Source organism: Chaetodon trifascialis, chromosome 15 (genome assembly GCF_039877785.1).
Source record: "Chaetodon trifascialis isolate fChaTrf1 chromosome 15, fChaTrf1.hap1, whole genome shotgun sequence".
Classification (NCBI taxonomy): Eukaryota; Metazoa; Chordata; class Actinopteri; order Chaetodontiformes; family Chaetodontidae; genus Chaetodon; species Chaetodon trifascialis.
Window position 1 is genome coordinate 14,484,119 of NC_092070.1, and position 23,707 is coordinate 14,507,825.

The 23,707-nt window shown below is 43.6% G+C and overlaps 1 protein-coding gene and 1 long non-coding RNA gene across 5 annotated transcripts in view; one reads left to right on the forward strand and one right to left on the reverse strand.

Moving 5' to 3' along the window:
• The first annotated feature begins 369 nt into the window (after positions 1-369).
• LOC139343264 (uncharacterized) lies at positions 370-1,072 on the forward strand. The gene is made up of 3 exons (XR_011603096.1): positions 370-481; positions 667-722; positions 898-1,072. It is a non-coding gene; the product is annotated as an uncharacterized lncRNA (long non-coding RNA).
• A 694-nt stretch (positions 1,073-1,766) lies between these two features.
• The window catches only part of tex2 (testis expressed 2), a 30,161-nt gene continuing 8,220 nt past the window's right edge, over positions 1,767-23,707 (reverse strand). For 2 of the 4 annotated variants that reach the window (XM_070980785.1, XM_070980786.1), the window contains exons 3-13: positions 14,419-16,207; positions 12,329-12,529; positions 10,827-11,190; positions 9,841-10,130; positions 9,259-9,402; positions 9,024-9,123; positions 6,583-6,703; positions 5,807-5,923; positions 5,300-5,509; positions 4,440-4,560; positions 1,767-3,718 (exon numbers count right to left, since the gene is read on the reverse strand). In XM_070980785.1, coding sequence (XP_070836886.1) covers positions 3,569-3,718; positions 4,440-4,560; positions 5,300-5,509; positions 5,807-5,923; positions 6,583-6,703; positions 9,024-9,123; positions 9,259-9,402; positions 9,841-10,130; positions 10,827-11,190; positions 12,329-12,529; positions 14,419-16,182 — 3,582 coding nt within the window. In that variant the 5' untranslated portion in view covers positions 16,183-16,207 and the 3' untranslated portion in view covers positions 1,767-3,568. Of the gene's footprint in view, positions 3,719-4,439; positions 4,561-5,299; positions 5,510-5,806; positions 5,930-6,582; positions 6,704-9,023; positions 9,124-9,258; positions 9,403-9,840; positions 10,131-10,826; positions 11,191-12,328; positions 12,530-14,418; positions 16,208-23,707 lie in introns of all 4 variants that reach the window. The other 2 variants (XM_070980784.1, XM_070980783.1) reach the window with 1 other exon arrangement.

Below are 23,707 nucleotides of genomic sequence, written 5' to 3' on the forward strand. Positions count from 1 at the left end.
GAAAAGGCCCACAGACACCGGATGTGCTATAAAAACATCCGGGGGACATTTTCTGCAGAAGTCCATCCGTCTGAGCATGCTTTCTCTGACAAGACGAAACCGACTCGAGATATTTGCGTTTAACATGAAAAGTTTATTAGCTTCATATTTTCCGGTCAGTGTTATGATACATGACTTGGGTTCGCCGAAGAAAATACTTCCGGTTTGATGACTGAGCGTTAAGATGCATATTGGAGAAGTGTGAGTAGGCCGCATCGGCGTGGAAATGCGGGGGTAAGTTTTATTATTATTATTATTTTTAAAACAACTTAAAATGACAAATACAATAAGTAATGTTCCTCTGTTTAACATTGTGTTGTGCACAACTCAGATCAACTCTGCTCGATGCAGTGTTTTTTGAGGTATTGCACGTCCACACGTGGGCAGAAGGGTGGTGTACTTTCAGATGAAGGTCGAACAAGGCTCGTCTGATTTTATAACGGTGAGTATTCAGATGGAAAATCTTTTAATCTCCTTCGTTTTGGTTCATGAATGATGATTTTTCGTGCGTTAGACTTCTGATGTGCAAATGAAGTCAACATATTCAATCTGACTTGTCCCACAGACACCAGTGTTCTGTGTGTTTCAATAATCAAATTCACTCAGACATTTTCTTTTTCTTTGCAGGATTGCAGGAAATGGGTTGTGGTGTGCATGGATGCCTGGATTAGCAATATGTGATTGTAAGTATCTTGAGTGAGCAGGGTGTGTATTACAGCGGTTATGAATGATGATCATGATGCGTTAGACTTCTGAGTAATATTGAAGACAGTTTAAATCTGACATAACACACATCCAGTCATGAATGGATGGGATTAATGGATAACTGAGCTCATTCAAGGTTGTTTCCTTCTGCAGAAATGTAACCGATACTCAAGAAACGGACATGCTGGACACACCGTAAAATACAAGGTGACGCCATGACTCAAACTGGTTTGCTGTATATGTACTTTTGAAGCAGAAGATTTAGAAATGTTTATTTTTGCACAGTAGGATACAACAAATGCCCTGAATCAATAAAGCGTTTTTCCACAAACATTGTTCATTGAATTCTTTGTGAATCGATATTTAGGCACTGTGCTTTGAACCTGAATGGCCTTTTCCTTGGCTGTTCACACAGGTCAAGAGTAGTGCAAGATCATGTCATGTCTTGTCATAACTGGAGTTTCTTGGCTATTTCCACCAAGTCTCTCTTTTAAAGCAAGACACAGAATCTAAATGCTATTCACATCAACCTTTTAGATATAGAAATTTGTATTTAGGAGTATTTCAATTGGGAGTATTGAAATAAGAATGCAGTACTGCAGAGAGACTGACAGTTTTTAAACCAATTTACAACAAAATTTTAGGGTCTGACAAGTAACTTTATGGACTATTATTTAGCATTGAGCTGCAGCAATTAGTCAGTTTGGACTGTTGGATGGACAAAATGAGACATCTGACAGCATCACCTAGGACCCTTGGGCAAATGTGGTGGTCATTTTCAATATTTTCTCATGTTTTAATAGACAAAACCTTCAGTTGATTGTTGCAAAAATAATTGGCAGAACAATCAATTATGAAAAGAACTAGTGCTCACCCAAACTCCATTTAAAAATAAAGAAATGTGACATGGATGGATGCCTTTTAATGAGGACTCTTCTTAAGTTTCCTGTCATAGATGCATAGAGAGTACTTTATTGAATCCCTGGGGGAAATTGCAGGTAGCCACAAAGACGCACACATTTCTTCCAAGCAAAAGGTTTTATTGATCCACAACGATCAGAACCAGAACATTCTGTGACATCACTGAACACAACAGCAATGTTTCATGTTTTCATCACTGTGCAAATGAACAACACCGAAAACCTGTGAAAACAAAAGGGCATATCTGAACAGACAGTAATGGCACAAAGACATTTTTCTCTCTATCTCCAACTGATGCAACAAATGTGGTGGCTCACTATGGAGGAATGTTTGATTATTTTAAAGGCACTTTCTGCCTCATACACTTTGCCAACACACACAATGAACGTAAAACATAAAATAGTCGCCTCCTAAGCAGCCAGGTGTCTTGGCAGATTACAGAGTTACTGTTGTAGTTTTGGTGTTATTCCTCTTAAATGTATACAGTACAGAAAGAACAGCAAATCAATAAATAATTCAAAAAAGAGCATTCATAAGCTGGATGTCTGCTGACAACATCAAATAATATGGCTAATATCCAGTATGTTATTCAGATAAACCAGGAAGAGCAGGTATGTTTCCCTCTCTTCATCTAAAACCTTTGTGTCACCATGGTCAGAAAAGGGCTTCATTCTCCTGCTGCCCATAAAATAAAAATAAAAAAATCACTCCCTGCAGATTATACCTCCATCTAATGAATGTCCAGCTACAATTATCCAAACTTCTGCTGTGCACCACTGCGGTGGCCTCAACGGGAACTCAAGATAATTAACCGATTGCTTATTTGTCACCCTTCACATCATACAGTAGCCTTCGAAGAGGACTGAGAGATTGCTTTGGCAATAAAAACAGAAAATTATTACTTCTGCTCAACTCTGAGTATAACATGAAAAGAAGTGTTGAAGCATGTTGCGTAGAAGCACGTCGTCAGTGAATGAGCTGTTCCTTGCACAGTCAGGGAGCTGCATTCCTATTTATACATTCATCAGACCTAGGCAATGTTCAGCTGCTGTGTTTGCAGATATGTTTTAATTCACCCCCATGAAGTCAGTTGTAGCTCTAGTCCCTATAAACACAGGTAAAAGCACACAGGCTGTGTGTTATGGTAGTGTCCATGGTGGATTTAAACTGACCCAGCATCTTTGATGGACACAGTGCCATTGATCTGTTTGCATATAAGTGCCAGGCGGCTGGCACAGGCAGAAGTGTGGATGGGTGGTAAATGAGTCTCAGTATACCTGTGTATTAATGGACGCAGGGGCTTTCTGCAAAATCAGCTCCAAATTTTTAGGATTGTTCCCTCAATCGTTTGCTCACTCTGACAGACACTCTTCATCAGGGGCCTCAAAGTTCTCTTAGAGTTATAGCAAACAATAAACTGCTGGATTAGAAAGGTTGCACAAAAAGTTTTGACCGTACACCTATCGTGTTTGCTGCCGCTGTACATCACAGGTATTATGGTTCTTCTGGTTGAATCGGATGGCTATTTGTCGATCCACGCTCGCACATTTGTGAAACAGTCTTGTCGTGCCCCCATTTGTTGTATTTCATCAGAGAATTAATCAGAATGTTTGATGTCACACAAATGAAGCTGTGTGATTGGATGACAGTCTATGAGTCTTCTGTTTTTCCTGTTTTTAGTTGCCACAGATGATCACAAGCTCACCCAGCGCTTCCAGTTTTGTGAGTGCACTTCACGAGTGGCCATAGAGCGGTGCAACAATGGGACTGGAACATGGCTAAAAAGACTGGGAGTGTCGGCCCAGCGCACTGCTGCACCCGCGGGTGTTTGAGGCGGGGCAGCATCTTGTCATATTGCCATGGTGATAAAATGTCTGTCGTTACACGCTTTGAACTGCAGTTTTTACATGTCCGAGACCTCAGACTCCTCAGGCTCTGGGTCCTTCAAGGTATCATTTGTCACAGTAACCAAGTTGGCATTTGAACGTGTGTCCATGGCAGAGTGCATGATGGGTAGCCATACATCATCCATGTTTGGCATCACAAATATTTTCTGTCGGAGGACAAGCACAGCAAGAAGCAAAGTCATCTTAATTTCACAATAAAAAGAGGAAGATGACACTGAAACCTGCCTGCTCAAAAGATACTGTAAAAGGAATGGAGCAAAAACTACTGATGAATATGCTTTTATAGCTAAAAATTACACTGAATAAGGACAGTGGCATGAGATTATATCTGTTAACCAGAATTAGTGAAAAAATGCCTGAAATATGTCATCTCATGTGCATCAAACCCTGCACAAGAGTTTGGCATTTGTTGAAAGCCAGATATACACACTCACGAGTGACAACAGTGTGCACTGTATTTTACTGGAGGCATGGTTGGGGGGGTGGTACATAATAATAACCCCCAGAGGAGCCAGCAGGGATAAACGTAGATGTGTGGTAGACCTGACAGGGACACAGTAGTTTGCAGGTATGCCTGAGGGCAGTTATCTAGCAGTAGGCTTATCATTACTTTGAGTATATATATATGAGGGGTGGGACAGCCACAGGCACAATGCTTTGAAGTGCGTGTAGGTGGGCAGCCATAAATGAATCCCCTTTTACCACCTTAATTCTCCCCCTAAAACATCTGGAGGAGAGTTTCTTTGTCCTTGAGCAAATGTTTAGCTCCAGGTTGAGCACCTCAGTGGGATATGACTTCACCTACAAACTATCCTGACAGTCTATATTAATTTGCATGCACAGATGCCTCTTTTTCTCAATGTATACCTGAAACTCCTGGTCCAGTTTCTTCTCAATCCAATCAGTCACATGAACTAAGGTGACCTCCCTCTCGCCCAGTTTAGGCCGTGCTTTCAGCTCCAGGTGAGGCGGACTCCGGAAACCATACCTGACAGCCAAAAGGAAACATTGATGGCAAGAAAATGACATAAACTCATACAAACTGAACTGTAGTCTGCAGCGTGGGGTTCTCAGTAAACCCTGAAATCAATGCATTTTCCTATTTTGCAACATAAGGCTCATTACTGAAGAAATGTGCTACACAAACTGACATCACAATGATCCCAGCCTTGTTTGACTTGTGACCCCCTCATCATAGATCATGGACTTATCATGTACATGAACTTTGAGCAGTTCAGACAATGAGTGACTTCCCCTGCTAGGATTGTTTCATTTGAAGGATTTTTGATGCCTAGAGAGACAAAAGTATGCAGTATTCACAAGAAGAAATATGGAAGAATCAGTAAGAACCCCTCAGTTTTCTTGGTACTTACTCACAGGTTGGGAATCACTGTTGTAGATGCTGATGTAGGTTATCATTATTATTATTCCTCAGACATTCATTCTAATCAAGCTTATAAAGTGCATAGTGTTTACTTTTGATTTAATATTTACTAGATTTAATATTTATTATCTTTATTAAATCTTCATTAAAATAATATACATTTGCAACCTCATTTTCTGTAAGTGTTAAGTATATTTAGTTAATTAACTAAACATTTTTATCTGACTGGGTCAGTATTTGCCCAGCAGAGGGTGCTATGTTATATTGTCAAGCCAGAAATCTCATACATTCACTGACTACATCCTGCAGTCTTCAATGCACTCCTCCCTGGAAGTGAACGTACCATATCCTGTCCGTGGGGGGAGGTGGGATGTTGACAGCCAGCGTCCCGCGGCACTCCTGCACCTCCACAGTGAGCAGCAGGGGCGTGTTGGACACCTCCTCCATCTTCTTCTTAATGAACTCCGTCTCTGTGGCTTTCTGGAAGTACTTCGACTTGGCTATCTTGTCCACAAAGCGCATGATCTTGCTGGGTCTGTGGCCTCCCACATAGCTACATGAGCAGAGGATGGAAGCAGAGGAGGAGGAGGAGGAGGAGAAGGAGGAGGGGAGGCAAGGAGTGAGTCAGGTTTATGATTTATTCATAACAGCATCTCTTGCTGCTCGGCACCCACGATGGAGGGGAGTGGCCGCTTGCTACATTAAATAAGCAGCAAGCTTTCAAATGTGTGGGACTGAGTGAGTGGGTGGACTGATAGGACAGAAAATTCTGCTTCAACACATCAGTGCGAATCTGTTCCTGCCCATTTTCAATTCAGATACGTGATGTTGTAGAGAGACAGCTGCTCACCCCTCGCCTCCAGGAAGAATGGCTTTGTCACTGAGGAGTTCTGGGGGGTCCTCCTCATCTGATGAGCCAGCACTAGACGACTCTTCATCGCTGTCTGCCAGACAATATGTCCGTGGCCTGGGCCTGTGTCACACACACACACGCACGCACGCACGCACGCACGCACGCACGCACGCACGCACGCACGCACGCACGCACGCACGCACGCACGCACGCACACACACACACACACACACACGGCTGCAAAGTCAGGCTCTAATGGCTTTTCACAGAACCATTAACAAAACTAAAACCCATTAAATCCATCTCTACTGATATAAATCACAGGGGCTCAATTTCCAGTTATTCACTCAAGAAAAACTATAAGCAAGAACAAAATGTGTTGTTTTGGTGACAGGCACCTATTCCCAAACTCACCAGTCATTGGACAAATCCACAACGGTAAGCGTCCAGAGAGAGGATTAGTATATTAGAGCCAGCACAAAAGGGGTAGGAATTGTGAAAAAAACAGACGCCACAACTAATATGGTTTTAAAGGCAAATCTGCCCAATTAACATCCAGTTCAGAGCTGTTAGTTTAGCATAAAAATGAATCCTATTTTGGACTATTCACTGTATTATTGGAGCATAACAAGAACAAACACGGAGGAGTAAGGACAAGCTGTGCAGGACCATCCTCATAAATCTGTAAGACATCTTAAAAAATCAAACTCAGCCTCATGAGCTTCATTACAAGCCGTAAAAGAGGAAATTACTAAGTGTAACTAAAACCTCACCACTCTTTTCCATGCTCCCCGAGCCCCTCGCCCTCCTTCCCGAGACGAGCCAAGTTCATCTTGGTCTCTAGCGTCATGAGGAAGGAGCCTGTGTAGGAGACCTCCAGATCAAACCACAGACCTGGAAACAGAAACATTATACTTCAACATTAAAAGCACGCTATTTTTCATCTCCCACAGCACCACAGCAGCATCAAAAAGGACCAGCTCTGAGTGCTATTTCTGTGAACAAACAAGCCTGACTGGGGTCTAATTGCTCTGAGGTCCCCCGCAGAGCTGCCAGGAAGACGACCTATCCTCTAGTAAACACTGAAAAGGTCAGCTCTAGAGCAGCGTTGCCTCCTTATTGGCTGACTTCATCAGACTACTTCCTGTTTACACATCACACTTCTCGGGCAGCAACGATGTGGATTTCAATCCCCGTGCTGAATGCTAACCTAACAGATGCTCATTGATTTGTATGTGTGTGGCAGCAGTGTCAAAGAGAAGCTTGATGACAGCACAGAGTCAGGACACTTTTGACAGTGTCTCAGTGTCTGTCTATAGACACACAGGAGAGAGTCTGGAGTCCCTGATTCATTTTGGTGGAGTCAACATACATTAACTGCACCACTGATAAAAGCACGTGTGTGTTTCTATACAGAGCTGGGAAATGTATCATAATATTATATATGAGACAAGATATTGCCTTGAATGTAGGTTGTTGTAACATATAGCTGATGTTGTTTATTTCTTGAAGTAAAGCAGATATTATATTATATTATATTATATTATATTATATTATATTATATTATATTATATTATATTATATTATATTATATTATATTAGAATTTAGCTGATGCACTATTTAATGTCTTAGATTCTAACTACATTTTATTTTACTTAAGTGATTCCACTTTCGATAACATCAGTCACATCACATATCACTAGGAGCACAGTTAGGAACTTGAACTGTACTTTGTACTGATTAGCAAATGTTAGCATGCTAACATAATGTAAAGCAATAATGATGTTTAAACTGTCCTGAATTGGCATCCACTGCCATACATATTGTGAGCATTTCATGTTTAAACAGTCAGAAATAAATAAATAAATATATATATATATAACAGCTATTTCACCACAGTTGCTGCATCTAAAACTCATTTTATGCTTCAACTTTTATCCATCTAACAGTTTGGTTTTCTTTACAATGAGAGTCACTAGTGTGACTGTAGACCCATGTTTCAACAAATATCGACCAATCCTACTTTATGTCCGATGTTATTGATAGTCTAATAGAATTATGTCTAGGTACTGAACGAAAAACTGATTTTTAATTATATAAGTCATGCAATGCTTGGCTCTACACAAGCTTGTGTGCATTTAGTGGTTCTTGGAGCACAGTGTAAATGTTATAAATCAAATCATGTCTTCCCAGCATTAAGGAGTCACAAAGCACTCTCACCCTCCTTATCGTCATCACAAGAGCGATGAAATATCTACCAATTATGAAGTTCCGTGTGTTCCAATTCAAAGCAAATATATTCTGTTTGGTTCATGCATAGCACAGCACTATTAGAGATGCCATTTGCCCAGGACTAATTATGTGCTGGGATGCTTTGTGAGTGTATTTCTGTGGGTGTATATGTTCATACAGAACATATTAATGAGCACTGCAGACTCAGCCGTGGAAACGCGGCTGACAGGAGAATGACTCATGTGTGACTCATTCAACTGAATAGACAAAGGTGATGCACTGTCAATGCTCTTGTATCTTTATATGCATGGCCAAATAAGACCAGACCGTCTTTGGACAAAACCTGATTATTTAAAAAAATTAGGACAGAATCTACTCATCCCCTGTTCTGTTGTCTGCTTAAAAGCACCGCTAATGATGGAAACGCGCCTCCCACAACCTCTTTCCTTCCTTTCCCCTTCTTAAGCTTCTCTTTCATGATTTTCTACCCAAACCAGCCAGGAATTAATATGCCCCCACATGTCTGTATTGTCTCTGTATTCAAACCAGTCCCTTTGCGGTAGGCAGTGTGAGTCAGTAATGGAAGAGGGGGACCCAAGACATGAAGTTTAATTACTGTGTGTGCTTAATAGAGCGAGGCGAACAGAGGGGCTGGACTCCAGAGGAGAGAGGATTGAAGGGAAGGGAAAATGTCTTACTTCAGAGAGAGAATGAGCAGAGCTTAGGGAAGATGGAGGAACGGTAGGAAAAGGGAGATGAAGGAGATGGATAGATTGAGGGGAGGAGAAAAGTGAGGGTACATCTTACTATTGTGTCAGAGAGCCGAGAGGGTAAACTGATAAACAGCCGGGGTTATGACGAAGGATAGCAGAGGAATGGGAAGAAAACTGATGGCAGGAAAGTAATAAATTTCTATTGTGGCCGACCATCCAGAACACTGTGTGAAAAACACGGCACACTTAGTGTAGCTTCTCTTCCTACCTTGATGGTCCACAGAGGGTGTGGAGGCATGGAGGATCTTAGGAATGGAAAAACCCATGTCTAGCTCAGTCAAAGTCAGCTCATTCATAACATATGGCAGCTGAAGATGATAAAGACATGAAACACAGCCATCAGAGACACAGAATGGTCTCTTGAACTGATCATACTGAGAAACATTTTGATTTGTCAGTGATACTATACATGCATATTTGTGCAAGCAAGTACCGGTACCCACCCTGATCTTACTGAGCTTCATTTGGATCTTTTTGGAGACTACATTGGCCCAGTACTTCTCTCCCAGGAAGTCCCAGAATATCCTTCCCAGAAAAGCATTGACCCAGGCCTCAGGTTCCACAGCCTCCTCTGAACTCCTGCGTATCTGAAGGACGCACATACAGGTGTGCATGTAGCTTTAAAGGGACAGTTCACCCCAAAATCAAAAACACAGATTTTTCCTCTCACCCACAGTGCTATTTATCCATCTACATTGTTTTGGCGTGAGTTGCCAAGTTTCGGAGATTTTGGCCATAGAGATGCCAGCCTTTTCTTCAATATAATGGAACTAGATGGCACTCAGCTTGTAGTGCTCAAAGAGCCAAAAACATGCATTTGAAAAAGTCAACAGCAATGTCTCTTTCCTGAAATCATGACCCGGTTACTCAACATAATCCACAACAATACGGTTTGGTAGAAAGATAGCAGTTCCTACAAACTGCCTATAATCAAGTGACGTGAGCAGGGGTCCCAAAATACCCGTGCTTTGCCTCGTCGGCTGTCCATCTCTTGTCAGTGTTTCATATGTCCCTCTGTTTCTTACCTTTTTGGTAGTTTTGGGGCTGCTCTCAGGGCTGTGCCCGGGACTGTCAGTGGCAGCTGGGCTTCTCTGTGGTGGCTGGGGGTTGACAAATTTGGCCATGTAGACATTATAGTCCAACAGCATCTTCTGCTTGATCCCTCCAGTAGAGCCGCAGGAGAGAGCAGAGGAGGCCTCTCTGTGGCGAGGCTGACACAGCTCCTCCATGCTTCCCCGGCTGCTGCTCCTGCTTTCAGCCTCCAGGCCTCCGACAGACTGGGTGCTGCTACTGCGGCTGTGAGAGGGCAAGAAAGCTACAAGTGGAGGGGTGGGGGTTGCAGTTAGGGGAGGATAATGTGACACAATTATGCATCAGCAACATTTTCAGTGATTCAAATCAATGCATCATGTTTCACATACGTAATGCATGCTCAATGACAGCATCTATTTTTCATTGAATTTGGACAACATATTGCGACACTCTGAATCAGCATGCTTTACACCAGATGACACACTGAATCATCTCCCTGACTCATATTAGGACTGAAGAAGTCATTTTCAATATAATTGCTATGTATATCCATGAAACAGCTTGATATTTAAATAATCTTTCCAGTAATCCTATTCACCCTGCACTGCCTTTATCACTGGACCAACACAGTGCTGGTGTTTCCCTTTGAATTGGGCCTTATCCTTACAGGCTTATATCCCACAGTGGAGACCAATGCTATAATATGCTCCTTCTCTGTGCATGTAATCCTGCTGACCCATTCACACTCATCTGTTCGCTCAGTTGAGGGGATTGGCAGTCCCTAAGCTGGGGCTTATGCACAGATCTGATGGTTGTGCAGTTACATACTCAAGAGAATGGCTATTCTTACAGTGACAAGTGATGTGTGCCTGTGCAAATACAGTACATGTGTGGAAAGGGTGAGTGAGACCATTAAACCTGTCTATTGTCCATGGCTGTTTGGTGTGTGATACTGTACATGGCTCAGTCTCAAACTCACCACTCTTGCAGATGCCAGACAGACTGCCACCTCTCCCATCTGACTTCATTCGTGATGCCAGAAGAAATCTCCGGAACCACTCTTCCTTTTCCCGACCTGTCCTCCCAAACAGGTAGATTGTCAGGTCCCCCCCTCCAGAGGTTGGTCTTTTGGGTTCCTCTGCTGATCCTGATACTTCAGCTTTCTCGCATTTGTCCGTTCTTTCTAGCTTTTCAGCGAGACCTGTTAATCTGTCCTCCCCACCTTCAGGCTTCTCTCCCTGGGCCCTGGACATGAAGTCCTCCTGCTTGGCCAGCTCAATGCAAATGGGGTACTTCTTGTTCCATACTCTCTTCCTAGCCAAGCTTTGGGGCACTAGTTGGATCTACGGGGGCATATAGATCAAGTTAATTTAATCAAATGCATGACACTATTGTGGTGTTACGATGTTGTTGTATTTGGGGCAGTAGCATTCCCACTTTGACATGAGGACAAACAATTAAAAAATGAGTAGAGCACACTGAAACTACAAATAGTATGTGGTAGACTTGTCCCAGGATGTGAGTGGGAGTAAATGGGGGGCTTGAAACATTTTGTAATAGAAAAAAAAAAAAAAAAAAAAAAAATGCAGACAGGAATACAAGTGCAAATGACTCATCTATTGGATCTACACTTATCGCACCCAAAGCTCAGTATGTCTTTGACCAGCAGTTTAAGAACGATAAGTTTTTGTTAATAATGAAAGTAGCTAGCATAATTGCCAGCATTTGCCATTATTCAGTGCTGTACTGTGTGTTGTAATGGTACATGCAATTTTGTTTACATTCATTCATGCATGGATTCTTTCTCCAGCCTATTGCAACTCACACCTCTCTGGAACTGTGTAAAACAATCAGACCTTGGCTGTGACTGCACGTTTGGGAACACGGCTATGTGTAATCTGGCATATATAAACGCAGGCAACATTTGAGACTGACTAAACAGCCGCAATAATGATGGTGAAATGACACTTTAGGGAGCCATTCAATTTCAGAGGAAGGAGAGTTGGGTAGCTGCATGATGCGGAGAACCATAATGACCCCTTTGCTCCATGATACACTGACATGAGAAATGTTTTCTTACTGCCTGTCCTGCCCTCAGATATGCAAAACCACTGAGTCAGCACACTAATACAGAGGACACACAGTTGTGTGTACAGGGTCAGTGACCTGTGATATTCACTCCATGTTTACACACAGTATGTGATTCTGAGTGGCTTTGTCACTGAACATGACCTATTAGCAAGCATGCACTCAGGCAAAGGCAAATATGAGGGGGCGTGTGCTTGATGTCACTATCCTTTAAGCACACAAAAACACTGGGGAGCCGGTGGAGACACACACTTAACACATTAATGGCCCCCCTTCATTTTGTCCTTCTCTCACATGCTCATATTTCACAAGCAGGCTCAGAAACACATGTCAAAGCATTTCAACACCTCTCTTTCACTTAGTCCTACCCACATACACCTGAAACCACCGCACCTTGCTGTCAGTCAGGTCATAGATCTTCTGGCTGATGTAGGTGACGTCAGGTTTAGGCTCATTGTGTGTGGCACGGCGGGAGATGTTGCGGTTTGGCTTGGACAGACGCAGGACGGAGCCCTCTAGACGGACGTAAACAGAGTGGGTCAGGGTGGCGTGGTACATCTCCGGGTCATAGCTGTGGATCTCATTCATCCAGCCCTGAGAGAATGAGGGGGTGGAGAGAGGAAGACTCTTAAATGACATTGACTCAAAATGTATTCTCGCAGTGTATATACACACATCAGAGTCCCAGTCAAACACCAAGGTGTTTTGAGTGTAGGTTTACTCAGAGGTTGAGTGTCCTTGCTGGTGAGTTGACATTATACTGTACAAAGATATTTTATTATTTTTACAGCAAGAATGTTTACCCATGTGTCCTAATTTTATGTTTGAACGTTCTTCTGTCAAATAATGTGCATACATTTTTTTGTGAAGAAGACAGCGTCCTTTCATCTGTCTTATGAGGATTTAAAGACATTCAGGTCAACAGGTCATGCTGCAAAAGTAAGCGAAAGCCAGGTAAACTGGACATGCTGTGTCTTCAGTTATTGCTTGATACTTTTTTTTTTTTTTTTTTACATCATCACGTTAACACAAGGACCCCATAAATTTAGTTATAAAGAAAACCTTAACTCTTAAGTCTTAAGGTCCCCCTGGCAAGCAAACAAACAAACAAACAAACAACAGATCTTTGGCATTCTCTGTACTGCAATTTCTTGTTACTTATCAGCCAACATATCGGCCTGCAACTAATATACCCGTCATTATTCTGTATCACGACGTATTGTCAGGTGGTGAAACACTTTCAAGACCAACAGCAACTCCAATTGCCTTTAACTGCTGTTAAATCATGAAAAATGTTTCAGGATGCAAAAATTTTGTCTATCAATAAACATCACTCTGTCTAGAATCCTAATCAACTCATACACTGATAAATTTCAAAATATTCTCATTCAAAGGTGCCACGCCACAAAGTTCATACAACACAGCAAACGATAAAGTGCTGCACCTGAAACACAAACTCTCTGTTGATCCTCAGAGCAAAGCAAAAGATGAAGAAAGTTTGTCCCCACTGCAGTTGCCCTGCACTTGTGTGCTCTGGGGTCACTCATCCACATGTGTGTCTATCATGTTCTGCACAACCACAGAGCTCCTCTTTTGGAACAGCTGTGCCCTGGAGTCATAGGGCTCTCCTTTGCAACAGCTTGGTACCCACTAAGATACACGCGTACAAGTACACATGCTTATATAACTCCCTCAAACCACTGAACATCTCTGTTCTAGGAGAGCTTCTACAGCACTGAGTGAGGTTAAATGAGAACAAGGGGCAAATGTAGTGGCACTCCCATTCAAATTTGGTTCAAAGCTAAACTGTAGCTGGAGTAAAAATGCAATATAACCCCAATATGTTACTGTTGGTTCCCATGAGGCTGTATTGAGTTTAATTTTCATCCAAACTCCCACCTTTTCAGTCTCAAAGGAGGCACTGAGACCAAATCCAATTCAATTGAAACAACAGGGGGAATTTCAGTGCTTGGCTAGTACAAAAAGATGTTAAAATGAGCAAAGAAGATACAATCTAAAGATACAAAATAAAAGCTACTGGCAGACGGCAATCCTGCCTATGACAGTTTAACTCATTTTCACTTGTGCTTGGTGGTAAATAAAGAATTTTGGCATGCTGTGTACTGTATGGCACTTGGGATGGTTTCTCCATGGCATGGTAAGATGCAGTGTCCTCTCCATATATCATACTGATGCTACAAACTCCATGTGTAAAACTTGTTAGGCTAAATCTAATAAGGTTATCTTGACTCTTGGCAATATAGCACAAGCTACTTGTTGCATGCTTGCATTTAATTCTATGATTTTCCTGTAACTACCAAGAATGTGTAAATCTGACATGCACCTTAGATGTGCAATTGATAATGTTGCAGCATAGCAAGACCTTAATAGTAGTCTTGGAGCCAAGTTAGAGCAAGAACACCCGTTAAAAAAGCCTCAGTCACAGGCCTAAACTGAGCCATCCATGGTGTATTTTGTCTCACCTTAAAAATTCCTGGTTCTTTGATATCCAGCTGAGCCACATTCCAGTGCTCTATCCTTCGCCTCCCACTTCTCATCCCTGACGATGAGCGTCGAGGAGAGGACAGCCAAAGGACCAGCAAGGCCAACATGAACCCAGCTACTATCCCCTGCACCACTGCACATGCATATGGTGGCACTGGAAGGACCAGATACCAGTACACCAACTGTGTCAAGAAGATTAGGCCAGTCACAGGCACAGTTTCCACCTCCTCCTCCATTTTCTCCTCCTCCTCTGTGTCAAGTTCACTACACAATCCAGTACTACCAGTATGGGGCTGCCTGGACCCAGGATGATCCCCATCTGGCGTTTCTGTATCGGTACATAACTCAAAGTCTTCACTGTACAGTTCACAGAATTCTTCGTCTTCCTGTCGAGCTACCAAGGCTGACATAGAGCAGCGGCCCAGAGTGAGAGAAGGAGACTTGGGGAAAGTGGATGTGGAGGTCTGGGCGAGGGCTGGAGCTGGTGCCAGTGATGGGAAAGAGAAATAAACAGAGTCAGGGCCCTTGCCTGTTGGGGTTTCATCCTCTTCTTCCCCTTCTGCCCCTTCCTCCTCCTTGATGCTGTAGTTGTTGTTACCTTCTGCGTGTCCATTTACCGCTGTCACGCCACTGAGCTCTGAAGCACTGGAGGACAGCGATTTGGCACGATAAGTTGAACTTCCAACAACTCCCACACCAGGCTCGTCCCCCATGATCTTACTAAAAAGCTGCAGGGGGTCTGACATCACCTCTGACAGCCGTCGCTTGGTATCTTCTATCCTGGCCTCCACCTCCTGGACCTTGAAGAAAGACCTACCATCTGGGGACATGATTGGGGAAGAGGGGGCTGTTTTGGAGTCTCCACCTGCATGAGTGACAGTGACAGGGCAGGAGGATAGGCGAGGCTGGGAGAACTGTTTGAAGAGCTGCATGTTGCGAGGTGGAGGCCGCTGGGATGGCTGTACTTGCTGTGGCTGATGAGGGGAGTGATGAAGATAGTGATGAAGAGGACCTTCCTGATGATCGGCCTTTGAAGTGTCCGTGGAAAGAGACTTAACAAAAGATTTCATTAAGTGGCGGTGACGTGGGTGTGATGGTGCAACGATGGTAGGCGCAGGAGTAGTCTCTCGAGACTCAACATCATTGGACAAGGACCTGACCAGGCTGAGGAAAGGTTTGGAGGAGGGCAACGCTGCAGACTTGCAAGGAGAGGAGGAGCTGGAGCTTGTGGATGGAGGATTGACTGAGGGTCGGTCAGAGGGCCAGGAGGAGCTAGCAGGAGGGCTGAAGCTTAGGTGGGATTGGGTGGAGGTAGGGGTGATAGTCATGGCTGGGGAGGGTGTATGTGGGTGAGGGTAGGAGGGCTCAACAGACAGGGTTGTGGAGGAAACAGGGAGTACAGCAGCCCCTAAGGAGCTCTCCACACCAGCAGATTCAAACAGCAGCTCCTCTTTTGCCTCCAAGCCTGTGGCCACAGACCGGTCATCAGAACCTGAAGCTTCTACACCTTGAAGTCCCCCTGCACCATCAACCTCAGATTTAGCTCCAGCAGATCCAACGGGTACCCCATAGAGCTCCTCTTCCTCATCGTCTTCCTCCTTTCCCAGAGCAGAGAAGTGGATGGTGATGGTGTCACGTGAGAGGGAGCGCTGCACCTGCAGCTTGGGTCCGGGGGCTTGACGAGGGGGAGGAGTGTCAGCATGCTGGCCACTTCCCCTGCTGCTGCTGCCCTGACTGCTCATCACCACCCTGCACAGGGCTCACAGCCTGGGAGAGACACAGAGAGAGAAGCAGGACACTGTTAATAACAACAGCCATACTGAAATACTGGTACAAAACACAAAAAGGAAGGAGGTTGAGAAGTTGCAGTGTGGTTAAATAACTTCATAGGTCCCCACATGCTCTACACACTCTTCATGACCACACACATTCATAGGACAGAGGAGAACAGCCCCACAGCTCTTTATTCATCCTAATGTGAGTAGACTGGACAGGTATGTCCATGTTCCCCTATCCATTAGCCCTCATTATGTAAGGCTGTAGCTGACAGACTCAGCTGCTCTCAGGCCTGGCCTCTCTCTGTCTTACCAGCGTCTTCCTCTCAGACTATGGCAACCTGATTAATGGGTTACTTCAGAGGACATGAGCCTTGAGAAGCAAGGCTGCATCCAACACTCTTCTTCTTTCTATCTGGTGAAGGTCCAATATTATTTTACCTTTGGTCTCCACCAACTCCTGAGAGAAACATCTGGATCTTTAGTGGCTAAACAGCTTGAGCGCTGCTGATGGAAACAGTGCTAATAATAATAATAATAATAATAATAATAATAATAATAATAATAATAATAATAATAATATGTACAGCACCTTTCATACAGGAATTGCAGCTCGAAGTGCTTTACAAGAAAGAAATCACATGCACCAAGTGTGTGATTTACATAAAAAACCAGAATGGACACAACAGATAACAGATAAAAAATGAAAAATGTAAAAATAAAAATAAAGACAATGCGTAAAAATCTGAAGAAACCTGTTAGGACGAAGCTCTTAAAGAACTCTTCGTCTGGTATCTGCTTTCTTTGGTTCTCAGACACAGCAGAATCTTTTCCTTCTCTACAGACGCTGGCCTATAAGGCACAACCCAGTGTTGGCCCAGAGACCAGTGAAAGCAGTGACACTGAACCAAAACATCTGTGGACCATTAAACCAAAACAACGAGCTGAAAGATGCTAAAATGCTCTGTATAAAAAGAGCAATTGGTGCAGCATTAAAGTGATGTGGTTAGAAAAGGTGGAGACCTTGTGTGTTTTAATTTATTTAAAATTCTAAAACTCAAAATGAAGGACTTTTAATGCACAAAAATGCCCTCTGGCAAGTATTCTTGTTTATTCTTTTTACTCACTTATATTTATGGCTCATTGTTTTGAAACCGCTCATTATATTTGTTGAGCTTGTCATTTAGTTATTAAATTTTATCTTGTCATGTATTGCATTATTTCTGTACTTTATGGGATCCTAAAAAACATAAACAATATACAAATACAACAAACCCTCCTTCCCCCACCCAATCGTAACAATAGGCAGGACATAATCACACGACAAAGAAGCTGTTAGGCTCCAGTGATCCCAGGAACAAGGCTTCTATTGTATAGTCTCAACTCAGCGGAACCAAAGTCATTCATCATGCAGTGATTTCACTAAATGAGGCCTCAACTTGTTATTGAGTTATTGTGCCTGCTTATTCTTCCACATCGCATAGAGTCCATCATCCCTGGTTAGCATTATCAAACAGGGACAGCAAATCAAGCACACACACATCTACACCCGTGCACAGAAGGGCAAGCAGCGACATGCTGTTTGGGCCCCCGCAGAGTCACTCAGGCTGTTCGATAAAAATGGCCTATAATGGAAGGAGGGACGAAGGTAAACAACAGAGCAGTGAGCTTGTGTGATTGTCTGCATTTCTGAGAAAGCCCCGGCGCCCCCTTGGGGCTCTCTGGTTGGCACTGCCTCTCCAGAGATTGTATTTGTTGGGATGAAATAACAGAGCATTTGACTTTCCCAGCCAGCCATTCACTTGGCTGTGCTACAATGGGTTTTGTGTGTGTCATTTTGTGTGTGTGTGTGTGTGTGTGTGTGTGTGTGTGTGTGTGTGTGTGTGTGTGTGTGTGTGTGCGCGCTGCTTCTGCCATGGCTGTGCTAGGGGCACAGCAGATCGAATAAAAACAAGAAAAGAGAAAGACAGAAAAAAGAGCAACAAAAAGAAGAAAGATGAAGAGCCTCAGGGGGTCTGTAGAGGCTGCAGACGACCTTTCAGAGACAAGCTTTTAAAGTGGAATTCACTTAAAAGATGGCAGAAAGGCAGAGATGGAGAGAGAAAATGGGGAAGATGGCACAGACAAGAGAAAGTGACAGAGAGGAGAGAGGAGGGAGGAGGGAGGAGACAAACGTGTGGGGAGACAGAGCCATGGAGATGGAAGTGGTTGTTGTTGTCATCAAAGCCTCAAGGACGGACTAAAACATCGCAGAGGTCGACCGGGGCAACAGGGAAGGATCCAAGTTTTTCCTGGAGTCAGGTTTTAGGAGGACGCGGACAAAAGACAAAGGAGACAAAGCATCTCAACTTAATGCTCTACCACTGTTGTGTTAAATGTGTCTAAGTGTTATTATTTTGATAATCAATTCCTCATTTTCAAGCACAGCTGCCGAACATTTTCTGGCACCAGGTTCTCATATATTTGGCATTAATTGAAAATGAAGACCATTATTATTTGCAGTCCTACTTCTGTCTGATCAAAGAATGTTTAATATTTAAACTCCAGGCTTACATAGAGTGACAGATACCTGATTTTGGACATACATGTGTTTGTTATTTCCTTGTTCATGTCAGTTTCTTTAGTGCATCTTTTCTTGTCATCTCTGGTGCATTGTATAATTGACAGTTATTGACTTTTTTTCCCCCATAGGTTAACTGTGGAATCACATCAGCCACGACGTTGGTCAGCGTATTGACGCTGCAACCCCACAGAGTAATTGGTAGTTATCAGGATAGTATTACCCTGTGCCAAACAAGAGAATATTGCAGTGAAACCCATACATATCTATCTATCTATCTATCTATCTATCTATCTATCTATCTATCTATCTATCTATCTATCTATCTATCTATCTATCTATCTATACAGATATAGATATAGATATAGATATATCAATACTACAGGTTAAAACCTGACAGTGCAAGGATGTTTGGACATATTGAATAAATTTGGTACGATTCATCTGTTTCGCCAAGCTCACCTCTCTCAGGTCATGTGTTCCATTGCACAATACAGAACGATTTGGCTTCGTGGCTGTGTCTTAGTGTCTTAGAGTAGGCGGCAATGACATGAAACTGGGATACTGTGATCTGCAACTTAAAACAATATGTGCCAAAGGCATAAATTGTAGTGCCATTGGCCCTTTCCCTACTTCTGGCACACCTGTTTGGACCATACCCATCTTCAAACTCAGCTTTCATTTTGATCTCAATTACAAACCAGTGAAGTTTCATGACCACATCTCGCACACTGACAAAATCTGTCCACAGACAGACAGACAGACGGGCATGCACAATATATATGTAAAATACTTCTGTGGTAGTTCCCACTACAATAGGTGTCTGCAGAACACATTGCACCATGATGATACACACACAAACACACACAGTCACACAGTAGTGGCTGGTAAACACACATAAAATGATGTATTCACTTGTATGAATGACTCATACACGGCCTAAAAGATCCGAGGCTTTAGGCGAGCTAAAACATAGATGTCACAATGGAAACATGTCTAGTGCTTCTCAGACTGAACAAAATGCAACCTGCACAATGTTTGCTGACACACCCACAGATTCAGTCACTTCCTCAATGCGCCGCTGCCATAAAAAGCACCGTGTTTGTTTTAGCTGCTTCTTGATGAGGAGGAGAGGAAGAGGTGGAGAGGAGAGTCTGGCACGGAGACAGGACTCATCCAATTAATCAAAGCAAGCAGTGCCACAGTGCCAATCAGCTAAAGCCAACACCCCGGGAGAAGAGAGAGGAGGGAAGGGAGGTTAAAAGCAGCAGGGCAAAAGAATAAGAGGATGGATAGACAGTAGAAATGGAGAAGGGGGAAAGAAAAAAACAGGAGACTGGAGTGGTGAAGAGGAGGGAGGTACAGAGTGAGTGATGGAGATGTATTTATGGTCAGTTTGTGCTGCCTTCAGTATATCATGACTCTCTTTTCTCAGCTGAATCAGCCGCTGAAAACGACCCATTTACTCAAATTTTTAAGAGCCAAGAAGCAGAGGCAAACAAGATTTGGTATTTTTTCATCACTTTCCGCTCGGTTCATTCCTACTAAAAACGCAGCTGATACACCACCGAGCCTGACAGATGCTGCAGCAGATTCCATATGTGTCTGAGAGAGACTCACCTGGTCTCCCTTTCCTCTCTCTGCATTTGATGGATGGGTAGACACTCCTCGACTGTCACACACCCTGACGAATACCAGGCCCTGAGGACACGTGCGTAGTGGGAGGGGTCAATGTGAAGACCCACTGTCCTTATACTATTACATTTAGAGATTATGGTTGTTGTTAAGGTTAGAGTTAAGAATGACAGGACGTCAGGTAGCGTGTCTGCACGCGCAAGTGCAGTAAACTTAAAGCAAAAGTGAGACATTTTGGGGAATATACTTACTCGGTTTCTGGTGGCGAGAACCCCCAGTTAGCTTAGCTTAGTATAAAGACTGGAAACAGTGTGAAACAACTGGCCTGGCTGCCTCCAGCTACCAGAGCCTCTGAAGACAACATAAAATAAGATTATCCTTTATTAATCCCACAGCAGGGAAACTTGCAGTGTTACAGCAATAGTAGGAAAAGTGCAAGGCTAAAAAGCATTAGTAAAAAAAACCCCCAAAGATATGATATGTAAGTAAAACAAGGCCTTGAGTTCACATTATTGTACATAGGAAACATTGATAGTATGCAGCAGTGTGATTGCAGCAGCAGGAAGGAAGGACTGGTCGTATCTCTCCTTCACATAGCGCGGGTGAAGCAGCCTGTCGCTGCAGGAGCTGCACAGCGCTGTCAGAGAGTCCTGCATGGGGTGAGACATGTTCTTCATCAGGGATGATAGCTTAGCCATCATCCTCCTTTCTCCCACAACCCCTACTGGGTCGAGGGGGCATCTTAGGACAGAGCTGGGCTTCTTCACCGGTCTGTTAAGTCTCTTCCTGTCAGCAGTCAAGTCGTGGTTGAGAGATGGATCTATGTAGGAGGTAGCAGTGTCATTCACCTCAGATTTTAGGTTAACAGTCCAACTGTCAAGGGTCCACTGATGGGGGTGAAAGATGGGCAAGGACCAGCCTCTCCAGCATCTTCATCACATGTGCTGTCAATGCCCCCAGCTTCTAGCTGTTGAGGTCCCCCCAGCTTAAGGCTCAGGTTGAGTATGTGTGTCTGCACAACTGGTCTGCACAGGACTTGAGGAGCTGATGCCATTCAGACCTGCAGGCTGTCTCGCCTCACTTCTTTCCTCACCTGGTTGTTGTGAGGGACACATTGGGGCAGAGGGGGTGTGAGCTGGAAGTTGTGAGATGTGGGGTGTAAGTGGGGATGGAGCAGTACAGTATTAAGGCCCCTCTAAACTTCACTGATGTTCTACTCCAACTGATCCTCCTGTAGTTGTTTTTGTTTCACACCCTGATTCTCCTCTTCCACTCCCTCTGCACATCCTCCAGATCCTCTTTTTTTCCTGACCTGGAGGACAGCCTGTCAGGAGTAACCCAGTGTTGGGAAAACAGTGTACAGTCCTCGAGGGTACTGCATTTTTCACAGAGAAGTTGATATAGTCCATTAAACAGCGTGTGAGACTGTCAATGTCCTATAATGCCCATCACCATCACAAAGTACTTCCCGCACAGTTGTGTCAGTCCTTCAAAGCCTCATCAGCCTTGTTGAATCATCCTGTCACTGTGAGTGACAGCCGGCTGTCAGTGTATGAGGTTTGTACAGGCAGGTGCAGGAGGTGCGCCAGGTTGTGATAAAGTCCTCCCAGGGGAGCGAGAGGTGATGAGTTATGTACCTCCTTGGTAGTGGCATAAAATAAATCCAGTATTTTATGGTCTCTGTTGTAGCATGTAACATATTGAGTGAACGTGGGCAGAATGGAGGACAGAAAGGCCTGATTTAAGTAACCAGAAATAAAGTACAAAAAACAAGTGTAAAAACTAGAATTTGCAGTTTTACGGGGGATTATGTGAGGGTCTATTTCTTGCTTAGGACCAGTTGCCAGGCAACCAGCAGAGACTCCAGGAAGTTTAAGACTGGCACATGATCTCCTGTAAAACAGCAAACAGTCATTTTTCCACTGAAGTCATGAAGTGTTAAATAGTGACAGTGGTAGGTGGACTTTCTTAGCAACATAACACCGGTATGTGAGCTGTAGGCGACAAATCATAACCACAGGTTGACCTCGCCGAATCAATCGAGATGGAAGCTTATCTTTAGTAATGAGAACCAAAGTTTAACCTCATAATGTCCTGCCAGTGGAGCGAATAAGAGCAAGTGCACCAATGGAGGCGGAAATAGCTTTAAAGTACATTAAAAGAGTACTTCTACAACACAACAGAGCAAAAAGAATCAAAACTAAAGCAAAAAAAAAACAAAACAAAAAAACAATATTGCCTTTTGGCAAAATTGCCAGGCTGGTCAGAGATCTTGGGTGTGTTATGTTAGTAGCACTAATTTAGCCTCGAGCCTCGAGCCTCAAGCAGAGATGGAGAGCTACAGAGGTCTGCTAAACCTCCACATTTAGCTCCGACTGAAACAAGTCACTTCCCTTGAAGCAATTCATCATACTGGGTGCAGCTCCTTCTGGAGCCTCAGCAACCATCTTTGTTCACATATGCAGTCGCACTCCCCAACACCTGAAAACAGCCTTTAATGAGAAAAATCAGTGCATTACGCCCTTAGGACTTTTACAGCCCCTTAGCACAGAATGGCCACAATATATCTGTATTCATGGGAGTTATTTTAAGTCGTGGATCAATACCAATGACTCAACAGTTACTTCAGCAGGTGTTGAGATGTTTGCCTTTTGAAAAACAACTTTCAAGCCTGTGCTCTGATTTAGAAATTATACATTCACAGCCTTGCAATAACGAGGACGACGTGGGCTGAGCAAACCTTGCTCAAAGTGGGATCATTTGCATCATGATGTATTTTGTGGGTATCTCTGCTGGCTGTATTTATTCAGTTGAGAACTTCTCCATTCTGTCCACTTCAGGCCACTGTACTCTATGCCAGAATCTTGTCAGTGTTGTTCCTTGGTTGCACTCAGTAAAAATGCCAAACTACTAAATATTTCTCTTTAAGTAACAGTGTGCTGATGCGATTGGATGCGTCAGCAGGTGTCGAGGACAGACTGACACGACCTCTGCTGAAGGATGTTAAGTTAGCATGCCAAATTCCCACAGAATGAAGATCAAACAGAAAAGTTAAACGAGGAAAGAGAAATTTAGGCTGGCGTCTGGTGCATACAGAGCGGATGACGGCGTGAAAAATGGGGCAGGAGGAAAAGTGAAAAACAAGTCGGCGAGGCATTAAAAGGGGAGGGTGACGGCGGGGAAGATAGATCGGGTGAGACAGAGAGACGGGGGATGAACACAGGATGCACAGAAAGAGAGAGGGGGAGGCTGAGAGGGGCAGATGATTGACAGCCAGAGACACACACAAGAAATAAG